We start from the raw sequence: 24,060 nt of genomic DNA on the forward strand, positions 1-24,060 counted from the left end.
AAACAGATTTTTAAAGGAAACAAAAAACAAACCAGCAGCTTTACATATGCTCAATACCTGCAGATCCTGCAGAAGATGAATATGTAGCTGATGGCAAAGCTCCACCTTTTTGCCTCTAATGACCCGAAGCAAGCCTTCCTCTTTTTCTACCGTTGGGAGCTTTTCGAAGACCTCTTAGAGTCTTTGTCAACCCCGGTTCGACAGAGTAGGATAGACTCAAGGTAATCTCCTCCCGCTCTCAATGATTTTCGGCTTCTCTAACCTCAGCTAGTGTAGTTCTATGTTTCTTTTACTCTCCCCTGCCTCCTCTTTTTTTCTCTCTGTCTTTAAACTCTCCCCTCTCCTAGTTTTACCAAGCAGTCTCATATATATGCCTGAACTGGAGACCACCCTCACATTCTCTCATCTCCACCGCCTCTGGTAGGAAACAATCTCAGCCCTTAGATGATGATGAGGCTCCTCTTTACGTCTTGTTTCACAGCTGGCACAGTGAGGGGCAAAACGATTTCCTTGGACTGGAGCTATGAGTTGCAGGCTTGCAGCTGTACATTTTTGCGTGAAAAGGGGGGACGAGAGGGTGCAAGGACGAGAGGTTTTCAAAAATTAGCAGGCAACGGTTGCAGAGGGACGGTACCGTTCTGAACAATGCACATAAACAGTGCCATAGGGGCTGTTTCAAAACGGTGCCGCTGCTTTCCTCAGCTGAACAAAGAAAAGAATAAATGCGAAGTAATGTATGACGGTGTCGTTTGTATTGCTGAAAAAGAAATACAGCAGCAGCCACGTAATTCATGGTGGCAGATTTTTCTGTCTTTTGCTGAATCCTATCCATTTTTTTAATTTTTTTTCCCAAAACCCAGCCAAAATTTCTTTTCAATTTTTATCTGCAATTAACTCCCTTACTTCAGTTTTTTTTTTTTTTTTCAATTCAGTCTTGCAAACTTGGGGGCAGAAATCCTTCCTGCGGCAGAAAAGTTTTGCGGCAGAATTTTCGCTTCCTCATAAGATATTCAAACATGAATATCTTGAGCTTCTGATATCGAAATCAAGTGATTCAAAAAACCCAAATTCATCTACACATGTAGAACTACAACTTTCATGAAGGATTTGAGGTGAGATAAAATCGTTTTACAGAACAAAATTGGGCTACAATCTGGTTGGTAAAAAATGGTCTCCTGATCTGATTCAAAAAACTAACAAATGCCGAGTACTCTGATATGACTGTGAGTATAACCTAAGAATAACAACCAGAAAAATCATGATGGAAGCAGAGTTTTTAGTGCAACTCTGGTCAGGATCCTGTTCGCGGCAGAATTCTCGTCAAATATTCAAACAGGAATATCTTGAGCTCCTAATATCGAAATCAAGCGATTCGAAAGCCCAAATTTATCTATGCGTCTAGGACTACAACTTTGATGAAGGATTAAGAATGAGAAAAAAAATCATTTTGAAGTACAGAAATTGGCTGCAACCTAGTTGGTCAAAAAGGATCCCCTGTCCACACCGACACATTCTGTATCTTTTGTAGGCAGGACGAGGAGAGCCATGAGCATCTGTTCTTTGGCTGCCGATGGACATTCTCCTTGTGGAAAACAACACCTAAAGACTGGCTGAGAAATAAACAAAGCGCATGTCCACCCTAAAGAGTGCTGTGCGGGACTGTCAACCAGGGGGAAGAATTTGGAAGCTAGAATGCGACGAGTCTCTCTCAGCATGATAGTTTACTTGATATGGGATGAAAGGAACAAGAGAATATTTGAGGGAAAAAGTGCCCTTCCTGCACAGGTTTTTCGAAAATTTCAAATCCTTTTCTTCATGGTGCTTCGTTTCCATGAGAAAAATCATTTTCTCATCAACGTTGCCTGGTGACTCCTCGTGAAGATGGGAGAGCAAGTTGTCGTGGTCTGTTCTAACCCCTGAGCGAGATCTTCTTCTGCTGCCTCTGCATGGTCTGTCGTGGCCTTACATTCCATGTGTCCTGAGCATTGGATGAATACTTGCTCTTATTTTGGAGGAGAGTGAGCTCTCCTGATTAGCTAGTGTATCTCTTGGACTTCTATTATAATTGGTGGTTGCCTCTGTGATTCTTTGCTGGGGCTGCCTCCGGTGGTTATGTTCTGTGGTGGCGTGCAGCCTAATGACCATGGGAAATGTTGTTCATTGGGCTTCTCTTCTCTTCCCTTCTGCATGAACATGCAGGAATGTGTCTGCATGAATGTGTTTGATAGGCGGGAGTTCAGTGTGCTGGACGTGCTTGATTCCTCGTTCCTGCATGGGGGGAGCAGCTGTCCAGTGCTGCTATTGGCTGCTAATGCTTCAATTTGCTTTGGCTGTAATGGGGCGTGCATGATTCCTCGTTCCTGCATGGGGGAGCAGCTGTCCAGTACTGTTATTGGCTGCTAATGCTTCAATTTGCTTTGGCTGTAATTTGAAGGGTCCGCCTCTCTGCATGGTCCCGTTGCTGAGCTGATGAGAGATAATTCGTGGCTTGGGCATGCAGGGGTTTATTTCCCAGCCCCTGCATGATCTTCCATTTAATTGGATAGCGTGGGAGCTTCTGAGTGGCTCTGCTCTGTTGTCTAAGCGTGATGATTAAAGGGCTCTGCCCCCTCTTGATCGTGGCCTTGTTTGATTGCTGCTCCAGCTGTTAGTTGCTTTTGTTTCCTATTCATAGTTTGAGCTATTGCCACCTATTTCTCAGCTGCTAGTGCTTTATGGATGGCAGATATTTGTGTCCTATGGGTGGCAGGACAGTTATTCTTTTCCTGGTTGATAAGCATTCATGTCTGCCTATGCTTTCCTTTCCTCGTTGAAGCTGCTGTCTGTGATTTCTTATCACGTTGGGGCTTCTCCCTTTCATCACGGGGGGTCCTCTTCTGATGGCTTATCGTTATTTATGGATCGTCTGTCAACGTCCTGCTTATGTGGGTTTCTTTGCTGCAGTGGCTTCCTCTCATGCTCATCGGCTTGTCCGTCCTTGGCTTCTAGTCCGTGGGTTCCTGGCTCCCGTCTTTTTGATCCCATCTGCTAGATTGGAAGGAGTCCTGATTCGACTAGTCTCTTGATCTGGTGCTGCCGGGTTTGGACGGAGTTTTGGCTGCTGTTTCCCTATCCGATGTTCTCATCGTTGGATTGTTGCTTGTTTTTTGGCTTCTGTTGCCTGTTCAGATTCTAGGTTGTTCTAGAAAGTTTGTTCCCTTGGTTTTTTATTCAGCAAAGCTTGACTTGCCTATGGATTGTACAAAGGGAGTCTGTTCCCTTTGCTTTTGGTTTCAGCAACCTTGTCTTGCTTATGTGTTAGTTAAGGGACTTTGTTCCCTTTTTCCTTGTATTGCTGGTCTCCAGCATGTACCGCAAGCTTGTCTTGCAAACACCTTTGATCTATACAATACTTACATTTGATCAAAAAAAAAAAAAAAGGATCCCCTTATCTAAATCAGGAAACTGACAATGCCAAGCATCCTACTTTGACTAAGAGTCTGCCATAAAAAATAGCAAGCCTAGGATCCAATAAAAAGTTTAGGTCAATTTCAACATGTCATGAGTGAAAAAATATAGCTGGGATGGTCAGATATTGCATGGAACTAGATCAAGATCAAAGCCTAAGTTGGAACAAAAAATTGCGACAACGGCAGAGCTAGTTTTTTAGTGCAGCTTCTGAGGGATTTATCCAACCTTAGAAACCAGATAGAAAAGGACGAATTTATCATTTTAAAGACTCCCTAATTAGCCTAAAAATCCTGACAATTTTGATAGCAAAGGGGAAGGATCAGGAGAGCAGATGCCAGCTGAAACACGGTCTGAAAAACATTTCCTTTTCCTTTGTTTTTATCAATCTCCCAACAACCCTGAACTAAACTCCTGCCTTCAATTTAAAGGGGATATACACCATCTACATTAGCACGTATGGCTTTAAAAAATGAGTAACAACAAATATGTAGCTATTGAACTTGTTTCTAGCTACAACTTTATGATCTCTGAGTGGTCCATGAAATGACGATGAGCCCTGAACTCCAAAAGAACAAATGAAGGTTCTTGTAATGATTGATTTTTAAAAGCAAAGAAAGGAACTCGTATCCAATGAAGAGATTGATTTGGTGTTTTTGATAGCTTCGAGTGTTTTGGGATAGTTTGGAATTTCCTTTACCTATCAATAAAGCACTTGTCTTTTAGTCTATTGACCATACCCTTTAGTCATCATTGTACTTGTCTTTCTGAAACTGTGCATTTCATTCAATTTTCAATTTCCACTAATGATGGCACTTGAAATTTACGTTGACAAAGCAACTTCGAGTTGACGAGGAGAGCTTTTTAGCCATATTTAACCACTTATTAAGAAATATTTTTCTTAAGAACCCTTCTTGTTGAGCGTGGCTTGTGTTGTTACTCAATTTTTGACCCAATTTTTTACTAAAATTTTCAGAAAATCCAAAAATAGCGAAAAACAATAAAAATGCAATAAAATATATTTTTAATATGTTTGCATCGTTTTTAGCATTTTCAACGTTGTCTAAAAAAGAATTTAAATTTTCAAAGGTTTATGGAACACGTTCAACTTTTCACATGTTATTTTTAAAACCATTAATTTTTCTCATTGAGTCGACGTTGATATTACTCGTTTTCAAAAAATACAAAAAACTTAAGAAAAATCAAAGTTTTACAAAAAAAAAAGAAAGTTGAGGGACCAATTTGGAAGCCCAAGCAACATTTTTCCTATAAATTGTTGAACTTAAACTCAATCTAGAAGGTCAAGGAAGGCAACCACCACCCAGCCAGCCACCAGCAGTCACCGACCAGCCGCCAGCCACCAGCCGTAGCCGCCAGCCGCCTCCACACCTACTGCCGCCAGCCGCCTTCACAGTTGAAGGTTGAATTTTCTTGTTTTGAATTCGTGTATAAATAGAGTGCTAAGCTTGTGTTATATTGTGTGGAGAGAATAGAGAGGAACACTAGAGAGAAAGAGAGGGTGTGTATTGTAAGCTTTTTGTTCTTGTAATAAAACTTTGTGTTTTATCCCCTCTGAGTGTTTCAAAGCCACCACCAGTGGTTTTTCCCACCAACAATTGGTATCAGAGCCCCGTTCGTCAGAAAACAGAAGTGTTTTGGGATATACCCGAATTTTCAAAGTTGTCAAAAACAATTTTTGATCAATCTAAGTGTAGAGCTCATCCATACGAGCTCACTGGTGAAAGAATCAGCCTGATCGGAGACCGCGGTGAGCCACAAACGCCATATTTGAGTCGAGCTGAGCCGTTTAAGACGCGTACTAGCCGAGCCGCAAGCCGAGTTCAACCGAGCCACCAGCCGAGCCGCAGCCGAGCCGACAGAATATTCCCGATTCGATCCCAGCGAACCGCCCACCGTACAGAATTGGTTTTGTGACTAGTTCACCCATTTTCTTACCCGATTTCTACAAAGTCAGACCGGTTCCCTACTATTTGGACGATTCTGGATCGATCTATAGTGTTCGTTTGGTCAAATTCAGCTTCTAGAAAGGTGATATAGTCATTCAAAGAGCAAAATGACCACAGAAAGTACACAAAGACTCATCCCGAAGGTGACCAAAGACAACTATGATAGTTGGTGCATCAGATTAAAGGCATTCCTTGGTTCACAAGAGTGTTTGGATATTGTACACTATGGTTATGATGAACCAGAGTCCAAAGAAGCAGAAGATGATTTACAAGAGGCATACAAGCAAGCCTTGAAAGTCAACAGAAAGAAAGACAACAAAGCAAAGAGCATCATCTATCAAGGTCTTGATGAAGATACATTCGAGATCATAGCTTCCGCTGAAACATCACATGATATATGGGAGGCTCTCCAACAGAAATACAAAGGTGCTGACAGAATCAAGAAGATTCGTCTTCAATCTTTACGAGGTGAATTTGAATTATTGCAAATGAAGTCCTCAGAATCTATTTCTGATTATCACACAAGGATCATGGTGATAGTCAATCAGATGAGGAGAAATTGAGAAGCCATCATAGATACTTGAATTACTGAGAAAATTTTGAGATCCATAGATCCAAAATTTGATCATGTTGTTGTCGCAATTGAAGAGTCCAAGGAAGTGGACAAGTTGACAGTTAATGAACTTATGAGTTCTTTGCAAGCTCATGAACAGAAGATTGTAAAGCGAAATGGAGATAAGGCTATTGAGCATGCCTTACAAGCAAAGCTGTCTCTCAAAGGCAGATATGAGCAAGGGGAGACTTCAACAAGTGGATATACCACTCAAGCAGGAAGTCAACAATCCAGAGGAGGATTTCAGAGATTCCAAGGAAGAGGATCTTGGAATACAAGCTTTAGAGGAAGAGGTGGTAGAAACACCACCAGAGGAGGTCGAGGACAACAGACATTCACTCCTAGAGGAAGAGGAGGCGGTTACAATAACCGTGAGAAGAGGAATATCCAATGTTATAGTTGCAATCAATTTGGGCACTATAGCACTGAATGCCGAAGGAAAGCTCCGTTAGAGATACATGAGCAAGCCAACTATGTAGAGAAGGATGACACAGAAGCAGCTGCATTACTTGTCCAACAAGGACTTGGTGAGAAACAGGAGGATATATGGTATCTAGATACTGGAGCTAGAAATCACATGTGCAGCTACCGAGAGTTATTTAGTGATCTAGATGAGACCAAACACGGTCTAGTTACTTTTAGAGATAATTCAAAGGTAAAGGCAACATTTCAATCAAGTTGAAGAACGGTGATCATAGCTACATCGCCGATGTCTATTATGTACCAGCCATAAAGCAGAACCTGATCAGCTTAGGTCAACTTATGGAGTTATACTTTTTACTCGAAGAACTGTCATCTGACAATTCGAGACAACAATTGGAGATTAATTGCCTATGTGAAAATGTCCAAGAATAGGATGTTTCCTTTGAACATCCAGTATGATGCAGCAAGGTGTTTGAGTGCCATCACCAACAGTGAAGAATGGATTTGGCACCTAAGGCTTGGACATCTGAATTTCACAAGCCTAAAGATGCTAGCAAGCAAGAAGATGGGCAAAGGTTTGTCTCACATTGATCATCCAGATGAAGTTTGTGAGAGTTGTGTCCTCAGCAAACATCTTAGATCCAGTTTTGCCAAAGAAGTCAACTGGAAAGCAAAGAGGCCAGTGGAGTTAGTGCACACAGATGTGTGTGGCCCAATAACGCCTATGTCGACTGAACAAAATAGGTACTTCCTCACTTTTATTGATTATTTTAGCAGAAAGACGTGGATATACTTTCTGAAGAGGAAGTCAGAAGCATTCAATTGTTTTAAAGATTTTAAAGCAATTGTGGAGAAGCAAAATGGCTACATGATCAGAACCGTAACATCTGATCAAGGTGGAGAATATACAGCAAATGACTTTGAAGCCTTCTATACACAACAAGGCATCAGACATCAGACAACACCAGCTTATACACCACAACTGAATGGTGTAGCTGAAAGGAAGAATCGAACGATTCTTGACATGGCAAGAAGTCTGCTCAAAGCCAAGAAGTTGCCCAAGCAATACTGGGCTGAAGCTGTATCATGTGTAGTGTATCTGTTGAATCGCTGCCCAACCAGAAGTTTGCAAGGCGTCATTCCAGAAGAAGCATGGAGTGGTCACAAACCAAGTGTTACTCATCTACGAGTCTTTGGTTGTGTGGCATATGCAAAGATCCCAGATGCAAGAAGGACAAAGCTCGATGATAAAAGTGAGAAATGCATCTTTGTCGGATAGGTGAAAGAAGGATGGGATACAAGCTGTATAATCCCATCACGAAGAAAGTAATTATGAGTAGAGATGTTATCTTTGAAGAAGATAAATCTTGGGAATGGAATGATGATCAAGAAGCAGTCAGATGGATCAACACTGATTTGATCCTTGAAGGTGAAGAAGTACCAATAGTACTTATAGAAGAACCGATTGTGCCAGCAGCTGAACCACAAAGTTCGGTACATAGATTCCCTGTATTCAAAAGGAGGAACACACCAGAAGCATCATCATCAACACCACCATCAACATCCTCATCAGAAGGACCAAGAAGGATGAGAAATCTTGAAGAGTTGTACGATGCCACTCAAGTCATGGAAGATACAACTTTGTTTGTTTCTTTGCAGATAGTGATCCATTAAGCTTCAATAAAGCTATCATAGAAGAGAAATGGATAAAAGCAATGGATGAAGAAATACATGCCATTGAGAAGAATGATACCTGGAAGCTGACTTATCTACCAGAAAACAAGAAAGCAATAGGTGTCAAATGGGTCTACAAGACGAAGAAGAATGCAAACGGAGAAGTGCAAAGATACAAAGCCAGATTAGTGGCTAAAGGCTACAAATAGAGAGAAGGCATTGACTATGGAGAAGTATTTGCTCTAGTAGCCCGGCTAGAGACAATCAGACTGATGATCTCACTAGCTGCACAACATAAATGGAAGATCTATCAACTCGATGTGAAGTTAGCATTTCTGAATGGCTTCCTAGAAGAAGAGATCTATGTTGAACAACCACTTGGTTACATTGAAGCTGAAAATGAAGGCAAAGTATACAAGTTGAAGAAAGCTCTCTATGGTTTGAAGCAAGCTCCGCGTGCTTGGAATACTAGAATTGACAGGTATTTTCGAGATAATGGATTTGAAAAATGTCCATACGAACATGCAATATATGTGAAGAAAGGATCAGGTGGCAGCATCTTATTTACGTGCCTATATGTTGATGATTTGATATTCACCGGCAACAATCCTACCATGTTTGAAGACTTCAAACGAAGCATGGTACAGGAGTTTGAGATGACTGACATTGGTCTAATGTCCCATTTTCTTGGCTTGGAAGTAACGCAGAAAGAAGAAGGGATTTTTGTATCCCGAAGCGGTTACGCCAAAGATATTCTTGAAAGGTTCAAGATAGAAAACTGCAATCTGGTATCAACTCCAGTTGAGAATGGAGTAGAATTGAGGAAGAGTAAGGTTGGAAATGTTGATCCAACTTACTTCAAAAGCTTAGTAGGAAGCTTGAGGTACTTGACATGTACCAGACCAGATATACTCTACGGAGTCGGACTCATCAGCAGATACATGGAGACACCAGACCACTCTCACTTGAATGCAGCCAAGAGAATTCTTCGCTACATCAAAGGTACAATGAATGAAGGTATGTTTTATACCTCAAGTAAAGACTTTAATCTTGTAGGCTACTCGGATAGTGATTGGGGTAGAGATTTGGATGAAACGAAAAGCACAACAGGGTTTGTCTTTTTCATGGGAGACACATCTTTCACATGGTCATCCAAGAAGCAATCGATTGTAACATTATCAAGCTGTGAAGCTGAGTATGTTGCTGCCAACTCAGTCGTATGCCACTCAATATGGTTAAGGAATATGCTGAAGTTTTTAGGATTTCCTCAAGAAAATCCTACGGAGATTTATATTGACAATCGATCAGCAATCGCATTGGCAAAGAACCCAGTGTATCATGAGAGGAGCAAACACATTGATACACGTCATCACTTTATCTAGGAACATGTGAAGAATGAAGAAGTCCAACTGATATCTTGCAGAACAAATGATCAAGCTGTAGACATCTTCACAAAGCCATTAAAAGGAGAAGTATTTATCAGATTAAAGTCCATGCTTGGCATGATATCTCTCGATTGAGTTTAAAGGGGAGATTTGTTGAACTTAAACTCAATTTAGAAGGTCAAGGAAGGCAACCACCGCCCAACCAGCCACCAGCTGTTACCGACCAGCCGCCAGCCGCCTCCACACCTACTGCCGCCAGCCGCCTTCACACTTGAAGGTTGAATTTTCTTGTTTTGAATTCGTGTAGAAATAGAGTGCTTAACTTATGTTATATTGTGTGGAGAGAATAGAGATGAACACTAGAGAGAAAGAGAGGGTGTGTATTGTATGCTTTTTGTGTAATCGTAAGCTTTTTATTCTTGTAATAAAATTTTGTGTTTTATCCCCTCTAAGTGTTTCAAAGCCACCACCAGTGGTTTCTCCCACCAACATAAATATAGGTCCAAAACTTACAATCAAAGGGGGTAATTTTGAGATTTGGGGGGAGAGGCAACACAAAAAACAGAAACCCTAAAAGCTTAACATTTTCCTCTCCCTCACCAAAGGCAGCCGCCAGAGGCCCCCCTCCCTTTAGATTTTTTTTTCCTTCTTCCTTTTTCCCGGCTGGCTTGCCAACAGCCACATACCAGCCTCTAACAGCCCCCACCCGACGTGTTGACTTCCAGCCACATCTCTGGCCACCCCCCTCTTCCTTTGGAAACCGAACTAGCCTCTCTTTCCCCTCCATCGTCCATCTTCTCTCTTAGTTTTTCCTCAACCCTTCCACCGCCGGTGCTAGAGAAGCGACACCAGAATTGCAGACCGGCCTTCCTCGGCGATATCTCCACCTCAGCACCGTGACCGGCCTCCATCATAACCGGCCGACAGCAGCCCGGCACAGTGGTGCCCACAGATCCCAAATCGGTCCGCCTTCTTCCCCCAACAGACCTTAGCCAGCCACCAGCTGCTGCACAGTCGTCGTCGCCCAACCACCAGACCGGCCATCCAAAGTAGAGGAGAAGACGAAACCCATAACAAATTGGCCCGCCGTGAAGTCGAAGAAGGAGAAGAGAGAGGCAGATCTGGAAAATAAAAGAAATAAAAAAACTAAAACCGACTGCTTTTTATGCGCTTTTCTTATTGTTACAGGTGACGGTGACCCTCACCGTCGGTGGAGGAAGACCGGGAAGAAGAAGGCATTCCCGATCCACTGGTTTTCGGCCTTTATCGGCAGCGACGCGTGGAGTAGCACGCCGCCACTGTTCAGGCAGACCCAGAATGCTTCCTAGAATTGTTTTCCTGAGTTTTAGGGGCTATTTTTGTAAATTTTAAATTCATTAATGTAATTTTGTTTAGTTGTTTTGAATTTGTATTTTAAAGTGTGGATGTAAAAAAAAAAAGGAAAAGAAAAGAAAGAGAAAATAATAATAGAAGAAGAGTTGTGTGTGTGTCTGTATTTTTTTATGTATGTTATTGAATCAAAAGAAAAAAAATGAATTTAATATTTTAATTTATATGCACAAATATCTAAAGGGCAGATAAAATCATGTTGTATTTTCCATGAAAATGTAGAACATGTATCTACATATATTCTGAGAACTAATAACTGATTTATCAAAGCCTTAGAATTGGACTAAAAATTTATTTTAAAATCACATCAGGTCCACGAAGCTTGAAAGTGAATGTGTGGTTTGTATTTTTTTTATGAATGTTTTTTTATATGATAAAATTGCAAGAATAAAGAAGAATTTAATATTCCGATTTGCTCACGGATAAAGAATTATGAACTTACATGTAAGTTGTATTTCTAAAATTCGATGAATGAACAGAATTTTTAAAACTTCTTTAACACATCAAGTCCGCGAAGTAGCTTACCTTAGGTAGGGTGTGTTAGGGGTGCTAATACCTTCCCTAACCATAATTAGTCCCTTACTCATGAATCTTTGACGAGACCAGTACACCCGGGTTTCCTAGTAGCCTTCAATTAAATACTAGGTGGCGACTCCCAATGAATCAAAGCAAAACAAGAAAATGTAGGATCGCTAGCTCGATGCCGCATGGATTTTCTAACGTGCGATAGAATGGCAACTCCACTGGGGAAGGTATTGTTTTCGACATTATTGTACTAAGCTTTGTGTATTTGATGTGTTTATGTTTTTGCATTTTGTCTTATTTTATTTTTGTTTTATCCATGCATTTTGTAGAATTGTCTCATGCATCACATATTGTAATTTTTTAAAGCACACACAAGCTTAAGTTTGTGTAAACCCCAACTCTTTGTTGAGTGCTTAGACTGGTAATAGTTGGATACGTGTCATCTCATTGCCTACTAAGCCCCTATATTGCCTTCAAGAGGGTGATCACTAGGACAACGAGAGACCCTTTTTAGACAAAATGCAAAGGGGCAATACAATGCAAATACAAATGGTTCTGTAAGCCAACACAAGGATCAAGTCAAATCAGTCATCACTCTTCGTAGTGGTAAGGTTATTGAAAAAACCCATTCTTGAACCTTGTGAGAAAGATGATGAGTCTATCTCTGAGGGTAAGGAAGGGGTTGAACCTGAACATTGCAAAGAAAAGGTTGATTCCCCGCCAGCACTTCCATTTCCTCATGCCATGACCAAACAAAGGAAAGTCAATCACAACTCTGAAATCTTTGAAACTTTCAAACAGGTAAGGATCAATACACCTTTGTTGGATGCTATTAAACAGGTTCCTTCCTATGCTAAATTTTTGAAAGATTTGTGCACTGTGAAGAGAAAACTGAATGTGAAAAAGAAAGCCTTTTTTTTTTTTTTTTTTTGATCAAATGTAAGTATTGTATAGATCAAAAGTGTTTGCAAGACAAGCTTGCGGTACATGCTGGAGACCAGCAATACAAGGAAAAAGGGAACAAAGTCCCTTAACTAACACATAAGCAAGACAAGGTTGCTGAACCAAAAGCAAAGGGAACAGACTCCCTTGTACAATCCATAGGCAAGTCAAGCTTGCTGAATAAAAAACCAAGGGAACAAACTTTCTAGAACAACCTAGAATCTGAACAGGCAACAGAGCCAAAAAACAAGCAACAATCCAACGATGAGAACATCGGATAGGGAAACCAGCAGCCAAAACTCCGTCCAAACCCGGCAGCACCAGATCAAGAGACTAGTCGAATCAGGACTCCTTCCAATCTAGCAGATGGGATCAAAAGACGGGAGCCAGGAACCCACGGACTAGAGCCAAGGACGGACAAGCCGATGAGCATGAGAGGAAGCCATGCAGCAAAGAAACCCACATAAGCAGGACGTTGATAGACGATCCATAAATAACGATAAGCCATCAGAAGAGGACCCCCCGTGATGAAAGGGAGAAGCCCCAACGTGATAAGAAATCACAGACAGCAGCTTCAACGAGGAAAGGAAAGCATAGGCAGACATGAATGCTTATCAACCAGGAAAAGAATAACTGTCTGCCACCCATAGGACACAAATATCTGCCATCCATAAAGCACTAGCAGCTGAGAATAGGTGGCAATAGCTCAGCTATGAATAGGAAACAAAAGCAACTAACAGCTGGAGCAGCAATCAAACAAGGCCACGATCAAGAGGGGGCAGAGCCCTTTAATCATCACGCTTAGACAACAGAGCAGAGCCACTCAGAAGCTCCCACGCTATCCAATTAAATGGAAGATCATGCAGGGGCTGGGAAATAAACCCCTGCATGCCCAAGCCACGAATTATCTCTCATCAGCTCAGCAACGGGACCATGCAGAGAGGCGGACCCTTCAAATTACAGCCAAAGCAAATTGAAGCATTAGCAGCCAATAACAGTACTGGACAGCTGCTCCCCCATGCAGGAACGAGGAATCATGCACGCCCCATTAAAAGAAAGCCTTTTTAGCCGAACAAGTAAGTGCCATTCTTCAGAACAATAATGCTTTGAAATATAAAGACCCTGGTTGTCCTACAATTTCTTGCTTTATTGGAGAACATAAAATTGAAAGAGCCTTACTTGATCTTGGAGCTAGTGTGAATTTACTTCCATATTCAGTTTTTCAGAGTCTCAATCTAGGTGAGTTAAAACCAACTTCTGTAACTCTTTTACTTCCCGATAGATATGTAAAAGTGCCTAGAGGAATAGTTGAGGATGTGTTAGTACAAGTTGATAAATTCATTTACCTTGTAGATTTTATTGTCTTGGATACATAGCCTGTTGAAGCATGTAATTCAATTCCTGTCATTTTAGGACGTCCATTTCTTGCCACTTCTAATGCATTGATTAATTGTAGGAATGGACTGATGAAGCTATCATTTGGAAACATGACATTGGAGATGAATATTTTCAACATTTACAAGCAACCTGGAGATGATAATGATTTACAGGAAGTGGACTTTATTGAAAAATTAGTTCATGATCAATTTCAAACCACTTCTATTGAAACTGAGATTGATGAATCTGATGATTTTCAAATGATCTATTTTCAGGAAGAATCAAAGGCATGCAATTGGAGACCACAAATTGAAGAATTGCCATCACGATCAATTGAGCCCATACCTTCAAGTGTTCAACCACCAAAACCTGAATTGAAGTCGTTACCATTTAATCTCAAATACTCATTTTTGGGAGAAAATGAAACGTTTCCGGTAATAATCTCTTCCAAACTTAATGCACATCAAGAAGGTAAGTTATTACAGACTCTGAAAATGCACAAAAATGCATTAGGATTGACCATAGCTGACATAAAAGGAATTAGCCCTTTGATTTGCACACACAGGATTTATTTGGGGTGTATGCTCCATAATATCTTTTGCATTAAAACAAGTCTAACCCCAATGCTTCTTAAACTACAGGACTTGTGAACAAAATGACCACCACTACTAAATTTTCCATCATGGAATATGGAAAAATTCAGAACTGTCACAATTGACTAAGGAGATTGCCTTAAAAGCGATGTTATGAAATTATCACCAATCAAGAATCTGAATTGCACTGTGAACAAGTTAATGGCTCACTTACAGAATGTGGATAAAGTTGTATTTTTTAGGAAATATTACACTTATCAAACATTAATGAGAAGGGTGTTTGCCCATCTTTTGTGCAAAATCTGTGTTTTGGTGAATATGCTTCAAGCAAACGACTCGAAAGGCAATACTCCTAACAAAGCAATGTGACAAGAGAACCTATGTATATGAGGTGGTGGCTATTAATCATTCACGAGAAGGTTGCATCCATCCCCAATAAACAAAGCATTCTTATCACAATCATGCATTATATCAGGCACGCATGTAGGGTATCCTCATCATTTTCAAAAAATATGGCCGAAGAAGATAATCAATCACTTCATAATGAGAATAATGAGAATAACCGTATGAGAACACTTAGAGACCCTATGAATCCTACAAGAACAAGTGCACCCTCATGCATAGTTTTCCCTCCTGATGCATCTCATTTTAATTTCAAGCTAGGCATTATTCAACTCCTACCTTCTTTTCATGGTTTAGAACTAGAAAATCCATACTTGCATTTAAGGGAATTTGAGGAGGTCTGTAATACCTATAATCACTCAAATTGTAGCATGAACACCATTCGATTAAAGTTTTTTCCTTTTTCATTAAAAGATAAAGCTAAAACATGGCTACAAAATTTGAGACCAGGATCCATTCGTGCTTGGGATGAAATGCAACAACAATTTTTAAAGAAGTTTTTTCCGTCTCACAGAACAAACTCTTTCAAAAGACAAATCATCACTTTCACTCAAAAGCCAGGAGAAACATTTTACCAATGTTGGGATAGGTATCGAGATCTGCTTAATACTTGCCCACATCATGGTTTTGAAATATGGAGATTGGTTTCACATTTTTATGAAGGTTTAACACCTAGAGATAGGCAAATGGTTGAATTGATGTGCAATGGAACCTTTGAAGATAAAGACCCTAATGAAGCAATGGAGTACCTAGACTTACTAGCCGAAAATGCTCAAAATTGGGACACCACAGGTACTTATGAGGCATCAGGTAAAACTCAACCTCATACATCTAGTGGAGGTATGCACAACCTTAGGGAAGATCATGACCTCCAAGCCAAGTTTGCATCTTTAGCTAGAAAAGTCAAAGCACTTGAATTGAAAAAGAGTGGGCAATTAAAATCTGTTCAAGAGATTGTGTGTCAAATCTGTGAAACCAAGGAACACTCAACAAATGATTGTCCAACTTTGCCTTCTTTTAAGGAATGCCTCCATGAACAAGCCCATGCTTTAAACAGTTTCCAAAGGCCCAACCATAACCCATACTCACAAACGTATAACCCTGGTTGGAGAAATCACCCAAATTTCAGTTGGAAGAGTGATAGCAACAATGCACAAACTTCACAGCCACCATTTCAAGCACACCATAATTTCCAAAATTCTCATGGATATGCACCTCCTTATGCTCCATGTCCTAGAAGAAATTTTGAGGAAACATTGCATACATTCATTGAAAAGCAAGAGACAATCAACACTCAACTTGCTCAAAGCATGACAGATTTTAAAGATGCTCTTGCAAAATTAACATCTGCTCTCAGTTTCCAAGAGAAAGGTAAGTTTCCTTCTCAACCACAGCAAAATCCAAAGGGACTATACAATGAAAATGCAAGTAGTTCTGGAAGCCAACACATGGATCAAGTCAAATCAGTCATCACTCTTCGTAGTGGTAAGGTTATTGAAAAACCTGTTATTGAAAAACCTATTCTTGAACCTTGTGAGAAAGATGATGAGTCTATCTCTGAGGGTAAGGAAGGGGTTGAACCTGAATATTGCAAAGAAAAGGCTGATTCCCCGCCAGCACTTCCATTTCCTCATGCCATGACCAAACAAAGGAAAGTCAATCACAACTCTGAAATCTTTGAAACTTTCAAACAGGTAAGGACCAATATACCTTTGTTGGATGCTATTAAACAGGTTCCTTCCTATGCTAAATTTTTGAAAGATCTATGCACTGTGAAGAGAAAACTGAATGTGAAAAAGAAAGCCTTTTTAGCCGAACAAGTAAGTGCCATTCTTTAGAACAATAATGCTTTGAAATATAAAGACCCTGGTTGTCCTACAATTTCTTGCTTTATTGGAGAACATAAAATTGAAAGAGCCTTACTTGATCTTGGAGCTAGTGTGAATTTACTTCCATATTCAGTCTTTCAAAGTCTCAATCTAGGTGAGTTAAAACCAACCTCTGTAACTCTTTTACTTGCTGATAGATCTGTAAAAGTGCCTAGAGGAATAGTTGAGGATGTGTTAGTACAAGTCGATAAATTCATCTATCCTGTGGATTTTATTGTCTTGGACACGCAACCTGTTGAAGCATGTAATTCAATTCTTGTCATTTTAGGACGTCCATTTCTTGCCACTTCTAATACATTGATTAATTGTAGGAATGGACTGATGAAGCTATCATTTGGAAACATGACATTGGAGATGAATATTTTCAACATTTACAAGCAACCTGGAGATGATAATGATTTACAGGAAGTGGACTTTATTGAAAAATTAGTTCATGATCAATTTCAAACCACTTCTATTGAAATTGAGATTGATGAATCTGATGATTTGCAAATGGTCTATTTTCAGGAAGAATCAAAGGCATGCAATTGGAGACCATAAATTGAAGAATTGCCACCACGATCAATTGAGCCCATACCTTCAAGTGTGCAACCACCAAAACCTGATTTGAAGCCGTTACCATTTAATCTCAAAGACTTATTTTTGGGAGAGAATGAAACTTTTCTGGTAATAATCTCTTCCAAACTTAATGCACATCAAGAAGGTAAGTTATTACAAACTCTAAAAATGCACAAAAATGCATTAGGATGGACCATAGCTGACATAAAAGGAATTAGTCCTTTGATTTGCACACACAGGATTTATTTGGAGGAAAATGCTAAACCCTCTAGAGAAATGCAACGAAGGCTTAATCCTAATATGAAAGAAGTAGTGAAAAATGAAGTCATTAAGCTTCTAGATAATGGAATCATTTATCTTATTTCTGACAGCAAATGGGTAAGTCCTACCCAAGTTGTACCCAAAAAGTCTGGAGTCACTATGATAACAAATGAGAAAAATGAGTTAATTCCAACGAGGACTGTTACTGGTTGGCGCATGTGCATTGACTATAGGAAACTTAATTCAATGACTAGAAAAGATCATTTCCCTTTACCTTTCATGGATCAAATCCTAGAAAGAGTTGCAGGTCATGAATTTTATTGTTTCCTAGATGGCTATTCAGGTTACAATCAAATTGAAATTGCATTGGAAGATCAAGAGAAGACTACTTTCACATGTCCATTTGGTACTTTTGCATATCGAAGGATGCCTTTTGGATTATGTAATGCACCAGCCACATTTCAAAGATGCATGCTTAGCATATTCAGTGATATGGTTGAACGTTTTCTTGAGATTTTTATGGATGATTTTTCTGTTTTTGGTGATTCATTTGATGATTGTTTGACTAACTTAGAAAAGGTTTTGAGCAGGTGTGAAGAGAAGAATCTTGTACTGAATTGGGAAAAATGTCACTTTATGGTAACAAACGGCATTGTACTTGGTCACATTGTTTCATCGAAAGGAATTCAGGTTGATAAATCTAAAATCGAGTTAATTGCCAACTTAACAACACCAAAATCTGTTAAGGATGTTAGATCATTCTTAGGACATGCTGGTTTTTACAGAAGGTTCATCAAAGATTTTAGTGTAATATCTAAGCCCTTGAGTAACCTTCTAACAAAGGATAATATTTTTGAATGGACTGAACATTGTGAGGAAGCCTTTGTTAAACTTAAAAACTTGCTTACTTCTGCTCCTGTCATTCAACCTCCTGATTGGTCATTACCTTTTGAAATAATGTGTGATGCTAGTGATTATGCCGTGGGTGCTGTCTTGGGACGAAGAAAAGATAAGAAACCTTATGTGATTTACTATGCAAGTAAAACTTTAAATAGTGCTCAAATGAATTACACCACCACTGAAAAAGAATTACTTGCAGTAGTATTTGCTTGTGATAAATTCAGATCTTATCTTGTTGGCTCACCTGTTGTTGTTTTTAGTGATCATGCAGCATTGAAATATCTTGTTTCTAAGAAAGATTCTAAGGCTAGATTGGTGCGGTGGATTTTGTTACTTCAAGAATTTGATATCACAATCAAAGAAAAGAAAGGCACCGAAAATGTTGTTGCAGATCATTTGTCAAGATTGACAATAGATTCAAAATCTGACATCACACCAATCGATGACTACTTTCCCGATGAATCTTTATTTTCCGTTTTTACGATGCCTTGGTTTGCTAATATTGTTTCAGGACAATTGCCAGCTCATTGGAGTACCCAAGACAAAAGAAAGTTCTTGAACGAAGTGAAGAACTTTTATTGGGATGACCCGTATTTGTTCAAATATTGTCCTGACCAAATATTTCGAAGATGCATTCCTGACAATGAGGTAAGTAGTGTCATTAAATTTTGTCATTCTGAGGCATGTGGGGGTCATTTTTCGTCGAAAAAGACAGCTGCAAAAATCTTGCAAAGTGGATTTTACTGGCCCACCATGTTCAAGGACTCACATGCATTCTGCAAGACTTGTGAAAATTGTCAAAAATTGGGATCTATTTCAAAACGTCACATGATGCCTTTAAATCCTATTCTTGTCATTGAGATCTTTGACTGTTGGGGTATAGATTTTATGGGTCCATTTCCTCCATCATTTGGTTTCATGTACATATTAGTCGCAGTAGATTATATTTCAAAATGGATAGAGGCAATTCCAAGTCGAAACAATGATCACAAAACAGTGATAAAGTTTTTGAAAGACAATATTTTGAGCCGATTTGGAATCCCTCGAGCCATAATAAGTGATGGTGGAACACATTTCTGCAACAAGCCATTTGCTTCTTTAATGAAGAAATATGGAATCACACACAAAGTTGTCACCCCTTATCATCCTCAAACAAGTGGACAAGTAGAGCTTGCTAATAGGGAGATCAAACAAATCATGGAGAAAACAGTGAACCCTAATAGGAAAGACTGGTCTTTAAGACTTAATGATGCACTTTGGGCTTATCGAACTGCTTATAAAACATCATTAGGTATGTCACCTTATAGACTAGTCTATGGAAAACCTTGTCACTTGCCTGTGGAAATTGAACATAAAGCTTATTGGGCTATTAAAGCTTTCAATTCAAGCCTTGATGATGCTAGTCAGCTGCGAAAATTGCAAATAAATGAGCTTGAGGAAATAAGAAATGATGCATATGACAATTCAAAAATTCATAAAGCAAGAATTAAAGAGTTTCATGACAAGAAAATACTGAGAAAAACATTCAATGTTGGTAAAAAAGTCTTGCTTTATAATTCTCGACTCCATTTATTTCCTGGAAAACTAAGATCAAGATGGAGCGGTCCTTTTATTGTGAAACATGTGTATCCATATGGGGCCTGTGATATTGAGAATCCAAAGAATGGCAATGTTTTCAAGGTAAATGGGCATCGTTTGAAAGTTTATTTTGATAATTTTTCAGTTGAAAATGACTCTATTGAATTGATTGATCCTGTATATAAAGATTGATTCTTTTTCTCACATTGTTTTGTGTTTTGCTTTGGTGTATCTTTTGTTTTGCTAGTCTCTCTCTCACCCCGGTCAAATGGCGGATAACGGTACTCCGTGACATAAGTCGGTTCTTTCAGTTTCCTAAATAACTGATATCTGTATATATTTGTACAATTCTAAGCTCTTTTTCCCTTCTTTGAATCTCTTCTCTAATTCTCTTTTGAAAATGGACACCACTCTTGAAAAGTTGAAAAGGTATTTTCCCGCTCTGCCTCAGAATGCGATTACAAAAATTTACCGTGCTAGGTGTGAAATTTTAAGGTTGCTAATGAATCATGGAATTCCTGAAGATATTCGCTGGCTAATTGAAGCAAAGGTACGATTATCAGGTGAGTCCTCTAATTCTTTCATTTCACACATGCCTAGCATAGGTACAAGCACTTTTGCAAAGAAACGTCGTGCAAAACGACTGAAAGTCTGTCACAGATGTGCCAGATGGACTTGTAATGCGACATGTCGTTCTTTAGGAATGGTATCTGTAAACCGTGAAGATAAGATACAATTCATTAAGGATGGCCTGAGTAAGGGGTCTTTAGATAATCTTTTATTGACCCTTGAGACGCATCCTAGTGGAGATGTGCATCGTGTAATTCATGATTTATGGCCACAATTCCATAAAAAGACCTTGTTTGCCAGTTTTTAAGAAAACTGGATGGGAAGCCTATCCCCGACCCATAGAGGGCGTTTAAGCCGTTCTTGGACATAAAACCAAGGGAAGATGTGAGCCACAATCACAACTACCTGTACATACATGCTTTGTCAGAATAAATAAATAAAGAGAAAGAGTGTGAGACAACAGCTGGCCTACATATAGGTGGTATGATTGCATTTTCAATTTCTCATCTATAAATTCTTCTCTTCCTTCCCTTCATTTTAACTCAACCCATACATTCATCAAATATAGAAGTGTGTAGAAATGGCAGGTTCCTCAAGTCATCACATAAGAAATATTTGTGTTTTCGGTGGATCCAGTCCTGGGAAAGAAAAAGAGTTCTTAGAATCAGCAAATCATCTTGGTCGGGTACTAGCTGTGAGAAAGATTCATTTAGTGTATGTGGGAGGTAGCCTTGGGTTAATGGGAGGTGTGTCAATGGCTGCATTTTTGGGAGGCAGTCAAGTTTTGGGGGTTGTCCCCAAAGCTTTAGCAACTGGGGACATCATTGGAAAAACAATTGGAGAGGAACTACAGGTCCCTACAATGTCTGATCGACTAAACGTCATGTTTAGCCATTCTGATGCTTTCATTGCCTTACCAGGTGGTCTGGGCACATTGGAAGAGATCTTTCTTATTTCCTCTTGGGCACAACTGCACATTCACCATAAACCTATAGGTTTGTTAAATGTCAATGGTTTTTATGATAAGTTATTGTCTTTCCTTGATCAAGCTATGGAACAGGAATTTCTAACATCTTCGGCACGACAAATCATAATCTCTGCTGCTACTGCTAAACAATTGATTGACCAACTACAATCTTTCATCCCTGTCATTGATCCCTGCATGAGTCGCCTAGATTGGTCAACTAAGGAAAGCCGTAAGAAGCTTAGATTAGATTTGAGCCTTCATCTGTGAAACCTTGTGTCTTTTGGTTTTATTAATAGCATATTATTTTGTTTTGTTACTTCTTATATTTGTTTAAGTGTGTTTCAGGTTTGTCATTGTTCGCTGTTTCAGGTGATGTCTTCTATACTCTATCTTTCTACCTTAGGACATTGAGGACAATGTCTCGTTTTGGTTGGGGGGAGAGGGTAGTAGTAAGTAAAAAAAAAAAAAACTAACTTACTAACTGTTGTTGCTATTATTAAAACCATTTGACAAAATTGTTATTAGGATGGCAGAGTATGGAGTCAATTTTATTGACTCTAGAGACGCATCTTAGTAAGTATCATTACCAAGGTCTATCATAATACTTCTTGAAATATTCATATTTACAAACTCTCGCATTGTTATCACTTGATTCTGCTTCATATACTCATTTAACAAGTATTCTTAAACCTTCATTTTCACACACACACTTTAACATATGATTGTGGGATGCATGTTGGATTATTACATTAATTATGTTCTTTTGTTAAAGGTAACAACTAAGGGAAAGGGATAGTATATAATTTGCAAAAAAAAAAAAATTGATAATATTGATGATAATAAAAAAACGTAGATAAGTTTGGTTTCGTAGCCTCCCTAACCTAAGCAATTAAGCCCGAAGGGGTGTTTTAACACCTAATACCCTAAAGTCAACTGACTTGGGAGCTATTGGCCCAAAGCTTGTTACATGGGTTAAGGAGAAAAGCTTAAGGGAATCAAACATTGCATTATCTACGTATCCGAGCTCGTAGGGGTGTCTCAACACGTAATGCCCTAAGACCAACTGCTCTGGGAGTCATTAGCTAAAAACTCGTTACATGGGTTAAAGATACATTGTGTTGTATGTGCATATAAATAAATAAAAAAAAAGAGAAAAAAAAAAGAAAACAAAAAGAAAAAAAAAAGAAATAGTAATAATAATAATCCCAACCTAAGGAAGTTCACCTTAAACATTTGAACATAATATTGTTTTCTTCCAACAAAAGCCCCATCATCTATGTTTTCATATAATGAGCACATAAAAAGAAGGTTTATTAATATCTTGTTTAAGAAGTATGAAGCATAAATATAAATTTAATGAGAGTTTGTTTATCTAGATAGATTAATGGAAGTTGAATGATGAATGCCTTGCTTTGTGGAACTTGCAAATTGTTTTTCTATTTTAACACTTTGATTACTAGGGACTAGTAATAAGCTGGTTGGGGGGTGTGATTAGTACTTAAAAGTGCATGTTTATTAAGGTTTTATATCATCATTTTGCACTTGAAGTATCAATAAATCCTTAACTAAAGCATGTTTTATAATAACAAGTGTGATACTATAAAATGTCTTAATAAATGGTAAATGTTCATCTTAAATGCAGGCTTATCACATAAGTCAAAGGATTGATTGATGAATTCAACTATTGAAATTTTGAAGATAAAGAAGGGTGAAGCTTAAAAAAGAGATGTTGGTGCAGTCCAAACTGGAACACTATTCGGTAATTGGATCATATCTGAAGCTCTAGATCTCGGATTTAGGTCCATTTTATATGGATGGAAAGCTAAGACATAGGCCTACAACTTTCATGGGAACCCAATAATTAAAAAGGCCGTTTTGAAGTCCAAATTGTTGGAACAACGAAGAAGTCCGAAGCTGTCCTGCAGCCCAGACACTATTTAGTGTTCAACCCATATCTTGAGTTCTAGAAGTCCAAATGACCTCATCTTTTTTTTGTTGGAAAGCTGAGACAATTTCCTAGAACATTCTTGAGAATTATGGGCAAATTATGATGTTAGCAATGACGTCTTGTTCAGACAAGAAGATAAGGATTGTCACCAAGTCAAGATGTGGCCACCCACTCATCAATTAGTCAACAAATCAATAGTTCCAAATTTTGGCCTATAAAAGGAGGCACTTACCATGTATTGAGGCATCTTGGTTTCCAGATCAAGATCATGCTCTTGCTTTCTCTCTTTGTATTGCTTATGTTTTGCTTTCATTAATATCAAGTTTATGCACTTCATTTCCTTTCCTTTACTTAGTTAACTTATTTCTCATTTATGTTCTTATCTTGTTCATTTATGTTTCTTTCTTTCATTATGTTTAGCTAAGTTAATTATGTCAAGGTGAAAAGGGTACACTAATGGTGTAAAAATAAGTATAGTATAAACTTAACATGGACCTAAACGTTGGATACTGACATGTTTTATATTTGTTATCTTGTTCACTTTTAATACTTTGCTTGTTAAATGGTTAATCTAGATTTATGTTGTATAACACTTGGTACAACAAATACTTGGCACTTTCATAGCCCATACTATATGGTATAACCGACACCT

At 38.9% G+C, this 24,060-nt stretch overlaps 1 protein-coding gene across 1 annotated transcript; it reads left to right on the forward strand.

The window, feature by feature from the left end:
* The first annotated feature begins 15,423 nt into the window (after nucleotides 1-15,423).
* On the forward strand, nucleotides 15,424-20,800 carry LOC140955724 (uncharacterized). Its single transcript, XM_073409998.1, has 6 exons — nucleotides 15,424-16,298; nucleotides 16,455-16,557; nucleotides 17,437-18,997; nucleotides 19,475-20,025; nucleotides 20,375-20,486; nucleotides 20,625-20,800. Exons 1-6 carry the CDS (start codon nucleotides 15,424-15,426, stop codon nucleotides 20,798-20,800), a joined length of 3,378 nt encoding a protein of 1,125 aa, XP_073266099.1.
* Nucleotides 20,801-24,060: the final 3,260 nt, after the last annotated feature.

The sequence above is a fragment of the Populus alba genome, chromosome 6 (assembly GCF_005239225.2).
Source record: "Populus alba chromosome 6, ASM523922v2, whole genome shotgun sequence".
Classification (NCBI taxonomy): Eukaryota; Viridiplantae; Streptophyta; class Magnoliopsida; order Malpighiales; family Salicaceae; genus Populus; species Populus alba.